The 9,856-nt window shown below is 47.6% G+C and overlaps 1 protein-coding gene across 1 annotated transcript; it reads right to left on the bottom strand.

The window, feature by feature from the left end:
* Window positions 1–2,496: 2,496 nt before the first annotated feature.
* LOC139050494 (uncharacterized) lies at window positions 2,497–9,233 on the bottom strand. Its single transcript, XM_070526938.1, has 3 exons — window positions 8,038–9,233; window positions 3,816–4,746; window positions 2,497–3,008 (listed from the first exon to the last, which is right to left on the bottom strand). Exons 1-3 carry the CDS (start codon window positions 8,934–8,936, stop codon window positions 2,601–2,603), a joined length of 2,238 nt encoding a protein of 745 aa, XP_070383039.1. The 5' UTR covers window positions 8,937–9,233; the 3' UTR covers window positions 2,497–2,600.
* Between the last annotated feature and the right edge of the window lie 623 nt (window positions 9,234–9,856).

The raw sequence follows: 9,856 nt of genomic DNA, 5'->3' as shown, positions 1-9,856 counted from the left end.
TGCGTTAATGAGAGGGACGGACTGGTTAACCAAGGCAGACATCTTATTCCTGAAGAGTATCCAATTCTCTTCCACCGACCGACTATGAAATGAATGTAACAGTACGTGGGAAAATAATATATCTAATTCGGAATTCATAACGTCGGAATTGACTTTATTGTAATCAAGTATCCTTTAGTAGCAAAACCTGTGAAAGGTGAGGGTACGTTAAGAGTTAAATGAGGTAAGGAATTATCACTAAAAGCATTCATAGACACAATTCGGTCGTCTGCCTCAGGGGCAGCAGTGAGAATTTAATGCGAGCTAAAGAGTGGCGCTACAGTCAACATGGCTGACATTAATTCCTTCCACTTCATACATGCCGTGGATTGGTTCGCGGTATTCCTGGGCCAGGGTGTATGGTCTGCGAGTGGCCCCGCCCCCTGCTTGCTTGCGCCTAAAGTGGTCCGCCTCTCGCTGATCGCCAATGCTGCTGGAGGCACTCTTCTTTCTCTCCCCCTACTTTCATTCCCTACCCTTTGTGCAGCGCGGTTGAGGTGTGCTCTGCTGAGAGACAGTTACTGCGCTGCACTTTACCCCAACCTTTCCTTCCCAACATCAAGAATCTCCTTCTCTCTCTCTCTTCTACTGCAAACTAAGACAGATCCATCGACAGGAACTCCAATTCCAACCGAACTTTTGAAAGGCCCCGCACTAAAGTCTGGCTTCCTTCTGTGGGCACAGGCATGACACTACAGCCATCATGGCTGACATTCCTTCCTTCCACTTCATAGAGGTCTGTATTGCCGCTTCCCTTTATGCTAAACGTTTTAATCTGCTAAACAAATTTTTGAAGTGCAGGAATGCTGCCTTGAAGATTCTGAAACAAATCATAACGTTGAAATACGGTATGTTTCGTGCAGCTCAAGCATGAAATTGGGGAAGAATTTTGGGAAACGTAGTATTTGGCGCTTATGAATAGCGTCGCATCGTACTGAGACAATCTACTGTATGACCCTCTGGGCATTAATAAAAACAGCGACTAAAAGCCGTGCAGTACGGAGGGCTGCTATAGTGCCGATTTCTCCGTGCTCTTTAGATTGAATACAAGATGTGGGTTCGATGATATATTGTTACCAGAAACTGCGTGCATAAGCGAATATTTAGAGAGTGTGCATCGCATTCTGGGGAGAACGCAGATGCCTGTTGTGCTGGCATGGCAACTGAATGAGGTGGTTTTTCCTTCCGCAGTGTCGCAGATGCGGGCGCTTTAAGCTTTCTTTAAATAAGGCGCCAAGAAATGATTGAGACAAATGTATTCTAACTCAGCAGCGCTCATGGTCGTTCATACCCGCTTCCTGAGACGCGCTCTAGCGCTCAATAGCGATCTATCTTTCGGCCACACGCCGGCAAAAGAAACGGGAATCTCAGACACACTAAAAGCACATTTTTACAGAGAAGCTCTCTATGGCTAGAATCTCGAGAGAAAAAAATCCGTCCGGGATGTGGACAAAAACAATCAGCAAGAGCGATCAGTCGTCCAACTGTTCCCGCGTGATGTTAGCAGTCGTGGCGGTCGCTCTGAATGCATTCTTTCTTCGTGCAGGCAAGTGGAGAGGGACAAGAAGGAGCGTTTATAGGGCGACTACACCTTTCTTTTATTTTCATTTCAATAAAGAAAAGGAGGTGGAGGGAACGACCATTCAATTGTTATGTCACACTCTCGTTCGCAGCGGAAATGCCTAGGGAAGGGCGTGTTAATTTGTGCAAGCCGCCTTTCCGCGCTCTTCTCGTGACGACGGCAAGTCGATTGCATCAACTTCGACCAAAAATTGGTTGAAGTTGCTTCAACCGAAATTGCTTCAACCGAAAATTTTGAGGACGCTTGAGCTTCGCCTTTAAGAGTAGAATGCGATTGCATTCAGGGATCCCCGACTGCTTCTCACGCTTCCCGGCAACTGCACCATAGGTTATTGGGAAACGTTCGCAGTGAACGCTATGCACGAAGGCGGGCTTTCTGGCCGAAATGCGGCATTTCGCATCGGCCGCAATGCGGCGGATGTGTTTCAAGGAAGCGGGCGCGCCGCTTCGTGTACGTAGATATCTACAGTCTGGCGCGCGCAAATGGCTGACGGCGTCTCCGGTCTATACATTGTAGAAACACTGGAAAAGGTCTTTCAGTTTGCGCGTAACAAACTTTTCTTCTATATTCAAATTACAGTCCCAGTGCGCTCATGTCTGTAAGTTGTGTGTTTGTCCTTTTTCGCGATTTTTCCACGTATTTTACCTTGAGAAATTCAAATATTTACGTCAAATACTTGTGCCACATGGAAGGCCTGGATAGGGGGGTTCGAAAATATTTTTGCCCAAAGGACGTCCCACACTGGATTTCCTGGGACACGGGCTCCTTAACGCTATCGCAATGGTATCAATAACCATATGAATCTATATTGATTCATATGGTCGTCAATGTGGTCATCCCACTACAGCTTCGCTGGTTAACATTTTATCAACGTATAAGGTCACTAAATAATGTAAAATTTTATTCCTTGGGTGCCACTCGTACTCAGACTAAGCAAGTTTCCGCTCAGGAGAATGCTAGGTCTTTTATTTATGATGTGCTAATCGCATTCAAAAGCCCACGCGTCGTTTTGATCGACTGACACCGGCTCAATGTTGACAACGTCCCTTATCTTTAGGAACCTGCGAATGTGCAGCCAGCAGTGCTCGTTAATGTCAACGAGCTGAAACCTGGCATCGGGATCACGAAGGCACTCCACCCTCTCCTTGACGACGCCTGCGATTCTCATAAACTCCTCAAGGCTACAGTGGTGCACACGTAGAAGAGCGCTGCTGATCTTCTCTTTAGCTTTGGTCTTTGTGACGTCAGCACCTTCCATCACCATCTCGAGGAGGCGTGGATGGTCGTGCATCAGCTCGATGGCATCCGCACCGTCCAAGGTATCTTGCTGACCTAGCACGAATTGTGAAGCGGCCGAGAGGGCGGAGGCATTCCTTCTGGTTGCTAGCTGCATGAAAAAAGAAAACACGTCATGGTTAAAGTAGACAAAACCTGCGATAAGTCTGAAGCGGGCTAAATTTCTGAAGTTTTTGATAGTGCGTGCAGGAGGAAGGCCGCACACCGTTTCAGAATAATAAATAAGTAGCTCTGTTTCAAACAGTCATCGTACAGTCTACATCTTAGCTTAACTTATTTTGTAGCAGAAGTGATCTCGGAAATTATCAGAAAGAAGTCAAAGCAACGGGAGTGAAGCATTCTGTGTAGAACTAAGATTGAAATTGCCGAAATATGCATGCAGAGCAAAATCGCAGACAACCTCTATTTTCTGCGCACAAATAAATACTGGTGCAGAAATTGGAATCTGCTAACGCAAGAGATATGCTCTCTGTTCTTTTTAAGGCGGAGCTTTCTTTAATTCATCTCCAATTTTTCGCTGTGCTCCATTGGTATATCTCGCCTAATCACCTTGAGTGTTCACCGCAGCTTCTGTGCCTTGTTTCGCACGACTTGTATCCTCGAATGGTTTTGTGATGCCTTCCACGACGGTATTTAACTCATTTCCTAAAGCCGCAAAGGCTGCACATATTAGTCCGATTTATACCGCTTATGACGCAGTCTGGTCTCGAAAATTATGTATTGGTGAAGTCAGAAAACGTTCGAACAGGCCGTTGTTCGTGAGGATACTAGCATGAAAGTACCGTCTGGTAATCCTCCCAACTCTTCTGCAAATTATATTTGTTCGCTGTTTACCGTAATATAACATTTTTTTTGTGCTAAGAAACGAATTGAGCCAAGCGTTATCACTGTGCCATACCAGGATGTCTGCAAGTGCGATGTTCTTGAAGTTGAATGCTTCCGTTAACGCATCGGGCCTTCGCTCAAAAGCAATTTGCAGCTCTCCACAAAGCTTGCTAGTCGTGGTATCGCCACAACAGGAAGGAGTCATGGTGAATTCGGTGAGGCTGAGGCTCTTGCTGGCAAAATGTGCGAGGACGTTCAAGTCGTCATTGGACAGCAGCATGCCTTTGATGCTGACTTTGACAAGTTTGAGGTTGGAGGCCAGTGCTGACACTAGTTCCGCCCGGACATCCGTACGATCCTTTTCTGATAAGACAGCCAAAGCGCCCCTCAGGTTTATGTCGACATCAGTGAGTACAACCGCATTCCTTAGGCATGCCGCCAAGGCATGTATTTCGTCGCGATTGAATCTATTGCACTCAACCAGCATTGACCTTACGTTACTGGAGCTACCGACCACTTCCAGAGTCGAGATAACTGACTGCAGTACGACACGTTGGCGGGAAACGAACCACCCCAGCGTTAAGTCCACGCTGCTGATTTGCGGGCATTTCAGCAGATTCATTGCGTTGCTGTGGCGATGGTGTCCTTTGATGACCACTCGATCGTTCAGACCTCGCTCCAGAATAGTTTTGGAGAGCCTGTCGAGCCCATCGATGAATGGCAAAGTGTCGACTTCCACCAACCGCAGAGATTCATTGTTGGCTATTGCGTCGAAGAAAGTGTCGCATTCTGCTTCGCCGAAGCCCGTCAAGTCGACGCGCAGCTGCTTGAGTGGTGACTTCGATCCTTGCAAGGCTGTTTGCCAGGACTTCATGCATTGCGTGGCTTCAGGACGTGTAATGGGGGCACCGAGATGGGTATATGTGAACGTCCAAGGCAACTTTAGGATGCGTAGTTTGGCGTTCCGAGTGGCCACTTCGGCGAAGAGGGCGAACGTAGGTACGCTGGAAACAATATATAGTAAAGACATTTGAGTTGAATGAACATTGACCCCTAGTAAGCAAACGCGAAAATCAGACATTTAGACTCCAATGTAAACTCGTGTTAAAAACTGAAATTGAAGTCTCTTAACGGAATAATTCATCCCGGACTCATCATTCAAAGTCAGTATGCCCCCCGCATGCGCGCACATCATCCCATCTGCATTCGTTTTTCCAACGTACAACGTCAGCGAGAGACTGAAATGATCTGCCAGAACAAGCGACGGACCAATCCAGTGCGACTGAGTTCGAGACTGCCATCGAACACCTTTTAAGCTGCCCACCCTCATGTGAAACCCCTCTCCAGGGGCCCCCATTTGAGGAATAAATAAATGAATAAACAAACAAACAAACAAACAAACAAATAAATAAATAAATAAATAAACAAATAAACAAATGACTAAAATATTGGAGGACGCTTAAGCTTCGCCTTCAAGAGTGGAACGCGACAGCGTTCCCGTCGACCCGCCAAGGGGTGTAAGACAATGGGCTACGGCGCAGCGACAACGCGCCCCACATCGGACGCGGGGAGCGTCGAGCAACGCAGCGTTCGGCGCGGCAACGAAATGTGCGCCTGAGCAAGCAACGCACGCCTGAGCCTTAGAAACAGCTCGTTTCTAAGGCAACACCGCATTCACTAGAGGCGCTTTTGTACCGCTTCGAAGCATCGAACTCGTGGCTGAGTGGTAGCGTCTCCGTTTCACACTCCGGAGACCCTGGTTCGATTCCCACCCAGCCCATTCTTGCAAGTTGTTTTTTATTCATGAAGTGCCTGCTGGGGTTTATCGCTCACGGTCAATGCCGCCGACGCCGACGACACCGGCTTTTCTGCGACACGAGCTCCTTAACGCTGTCGCGTTAACAACGAAATAAATAAAATGACCTGCACCCAACACTATCTATTACTGTTATTTCAAGAGCCTGAGCCATCCGCTGTGTCGGAGGTCCATGGCTCTGGTGGTCTCAATGCGCACTGATATACATTGACGAGTGAACATCAGCCGTCCTCTTGGACGGAGTTAGTCTTCGGGTATTGTTTAATCCAGATAATGCGTCCTAATTTCATGGACCATGACCTTCTGCGCTCACAAAAGCACCGGTTCCTTGCAGATACCGCTCTTGCGGTGGCTTAGCGAAGGAGCAGTTGGAGGGGCCGCAGCTGACCAACATTCAGCGACACCGATGGTTATTGTTGGCGCAGTTAGGCTGTGTGCCCATCACACGAAGATTGCACGCTAGAGAAGGTCTAATTGGGCACTGGCATTCGCACGTAGAGTGTCGGTATAGCGGGGAACGACCTTCTATTAAGGCGTCGTATAGGCATTCGGGCGCTCCAATATTTTCGCATCGGCTGATGATAAGGTGAGAACAAAAGGCTGCGCTTCACCCGGAAAGCCAGGCATTGATACCGATAGAAATTAGTAAGCAGCTATGGGCAACCAAGGCTGAAATTTCTCGCGTCCAGGGCAGCGCCGTAACGTGCAGCCTAGCGAGCAGAGGGCGCAGTTTGCACAAGAACGTACTATTTTGCATCGCCAACTTTGCCGCTCTTATTGAAGCACATGCATCCAGAAAATGATCCGTCTTCTGACCGACGTGCTAGAACGCGACAGCGCATGCGCTCTTGCCAACCCGCATGCCCATAGAAAGAACCCGGCTGGGCGCATCGGGCTCAACAAACATTGATAAAGGCGCGCATTCGTGATTGTTAAATATGTCGTGCGATCCTTGAGGCCTCCCTACCGGATGGCGTCAACATATTTTAGTTACCCACTGAAACTGCCATAGCTCCTTCTGGTCAGCGCTTGTTCCCAATACAAAGTAAGGATAGTAGATTTATCTGCCGTATAAAAGTGGAAACATTCGCTTATTACTGAATAACTAAGCATGGTGCCAGCACGCACAATCAAACATGAACACATCACACTCGACGGGCGCGGGCAATTGCTTTCATAGCGCTGGTGTGAGCATGTGCGGCAGCAGCAGCGAGCGAAGTGACCTTCGTGCCGTCTATCGTTTCAATGCAAGAGCGGCTAGAACACAGCGCGAACAAAGGTATGAGCCGTTTGCAGATACCTTTCAAGATACGGCGCACGAGACCGCGCAAAGTAAGCACTTGTTTGCAGAGTGAAGCACCACCCAGCACCGCTGTCGCCCCACAATTTCCTCCAAATATGGCGCGCGAGATTGTGCCGCGATCACCGGGCAGTCGCCGAGCCCAAGTGTATAAAAGTGCAGCAAAAACAAAAGGGAAATATTTCACTGTTATTGCGAGCGGGGCCCTGGTAAGGCAGAAAAGACTCAAAAAGAGAAAAGTGGAGACGACGCCACTTGAAGGTTCTCGGTCTCATGACTTTTCACGCCGTCTGCTCTGGTCTATAAATCATTTCTTTTTGATAACGAAAGACCGTGTTAAATTTTGAGGGAGCCACAGGGTGGCGACAACACTTGCAGCGTCGCAACGGTGCAAATAAATGGAAACACGGACATGCATGACGTCACATCGACATGTCAATCTGAGCGTGTGGCGCAAACTTGCAAAAGTCTCCAAAAAGATGGTCATTTCAGCGGCAGTCACAAGAAATTTCCCGTGAAATATTGGGACGATAACCGCACTAAACAGTACAACACCGACTAAACTGTTTGTGAATTGACTACTAAACCCTCTGGAAGAAAACACATTTAAAAGATCTACCTGTTTCGTTTACTTCAAGGGGAGTATAGTAGCGCGATTCAAAGACGGGACAAGAGAAGACACAAAGGGACACACACAGCGTTATGTACACAGCGCTATATACACACAGCGCAAGGTACGTCGGGAACCGTTTTCTTGTTTTGTGTCGCAGAACAGGTACTTGTAACGACGATAAGGACGGCACATGCTAACACCGGACATTACATAGTCTAACAAAAAGAGCAAAACTTACAGGATTGTATGTGCCATTATTATTCCCACATTACCCAAACATAGTTCGAAATCAGGGAAAGCTAATTCCAGGGAAAGCTAAAAAGAACATGAAACGTCATTTATTCGAATAAAAAGCTAATACAGTAGACAAAATATAGTAATTTTCTTGCCGAAATCTCTGCAATTGAATGCTGGCTACAGCAAAAAAAAAATGCGCTACTATAGTGTACGCGTTAAATTTTAGGTGCCTCACAGTTTCACAGTGTCAAGAAAGCTAAGGCCACTTAAGCGTTGCGATATTTTACAACTGCAGAGCCTACCCAAAATGCAATTTCAATTCTACTTACAACATTGTTGTCTCGATGTCCTCGATGTCCACGTTCAGTTCCTTCAAAAAATTCATTTTGCAGAATGCGTCAACGAGTTCCCTCATGAGTGACCCGCTGATGAAGTAGGCGTTCGATTTGAGCGTCAATTTTCGCAGCGGGCAATTTTCCTTCGCGAGGTACGTCGAAAATCTTGGATAGGAGTCTTCATCTCCGTACGAGAATACGGATTTTCCTACGCAGAGGTCGGTGATGCTTTCGTTTTCAATGAGTGCTTGGACGAGCGAACCGGCCTCAGTGCTGGGAAATCGCAGCTCTGCGAGGTCAAGGGTCGATAGACAACTTATGCGAAGATCAAAGGAGTAGTCAATGAGGCAGTTCGTAGTCGAGGAGTCCTCGAACTCGTAAGACTTGAAAGCTAGATTCTTGAGCTGCGGCAAAGACCTTATCACGTCGAACACCACAGCTGCGCGGTCAGATGCAATGAATCTTCCGCATACAGTAAAGCTGTTCAAATGGGGATGACGTTTTACTACTGAGAGCAACGATGGGCGAAGCATAAAATTCCTAGTGAATTCCATTGCCGTGATGCAGTGGTGCTCCGCGAGTAGAAGCTCAACAAGATCCAGTGCTCTCGCTTTGCACGAGTTTTCCTCAGAGCTGTATGAGGCGGACCGGCAAGTGCTTGCCTCGACAGCCGCAATAAGGGCATCGCCTCTGCTCTGTCCTCGCTTGTCTTCCCGAAGCTGCAGGGCAGCGCCTAGAAGTACCCTATTAATTTCCGGATGGTGCTCCAGTAACTTACAGCTCGCACCATCCCCCTTGGTGCATGGAAGGTTCTGCGCGCTCCATTCGTTGCTGCTGTTGTCGAGGGCATAGCTGGCGTCGACGGCATGGCCTGCATGAGGTGCCGTAGACATGATTCAACAGTCCACTGGATGGCGAAACGGAGTGCTGCCTCGTAAATGCAGTTCAGTAAGACTTGGATATAGAAAGAAGTGCTGCACTATCGCGAGCACTATGGGCGGGAACAGAGGTGCACGTGTCACATAGCCTCGAACCCTGCTATGGGGCGATATGTGGTGGCCACCGTCGGAAACAGAGTGGAAAGGAGGACGCCGTTTTGATCACTGTTGGCAGTCGCACCATGCATCTCTTTATACAAAGTGCGGACCTTCACATCGCCAGCACGCATTGATAAAGCTACTTGATATTGCGGTTACTGGCAACTCTGTCCACCAAAGCGTAGCCAATAGCAGCACTGTTTTGAAGCGTAAACATGTGAGAGCTCCTTCCCTGGGAAATCTGTCCGTCTGTCTGGAACGCGTGACACGATGACGTGCTTAATGTAAACATCAAGTCTTATGGGGGTGTATCTGAAAATAACTTACGCTATACGCACGAACGGGCGCTTCAGACACGCAAACGCTCCAAATGAAAAGAAGAAAGAAAATGTGGCTAAAAAATTACCGACGATTACGTTACTTCCTAATGCGAAATTTGAGCGCAGCAAATAAGCTGTTTCACCTTTTCGATAGATTGAGGCAAAGAAATCGAGCAACACATGTATGCGCTATCACAGAATTTTTTTTTTATTTTTCACACGTATTCCTTTAACAAAGACTCCACTAACAGCTCTTGACAGTCATGAAGGAAGCTTTGTGGTCGGAGAAATAGACTGATATATGTTCGACTTGGTACACCAATGCTTGATTCTCAAAGACGAGATCTATACAAGTGCCTCGCGAGGTTGTCACAGCCGTGGGACGCGTTACGAGCGAGAGGAACGGGATGTTCTCCCGCACAAGTGTTAGGAAATTGCTGTTTGTCTTTATGTCAA

The sequence above is a fragment of the Dermacentor albipictus genome, chromosome 10, assembly GCF_038994185.2.
Source record: "Dermacentor albipictus isolate Rhodes 1998 colony chromosome 10, USDA_Dalb.pri_finalv2, whole genome shotgun sequence".
NCBI lineage: Eukaryota > Metazoa > Arthropoda > Arachnida > Ixodida > Ixodidae > Dermacentor > Dermacentor albipictus.
This window is presented reverse-complemented; position numbering and strand designations above follow the sequence as displayed.

Excerpts from the sequence above, each read along its gene's own strand:
- LOC139050494 (XM_070526938.1), bottom strand. The coding sequence starts at position 8,936 with ATGTCTACGGCACCTCATGCAGGCCATGCCGTCGACGCCAGCTATGCC. Across the intron at positions 4,747-8,037 it reads GACATCGAGACAACAATGTT|CGTACCTACGTTCGCCCTCT; the intron begins GTAAGTAGAATT and ends TATTGTTTCCAG. Across the intron at positions 3,009-3,815 it reads TCGCACTTGCAGACATCCTG|CTAGCAACCAGAAGGAATGC; the intron begins GTATGGCACAGT and ends TTTTTCATGCAG.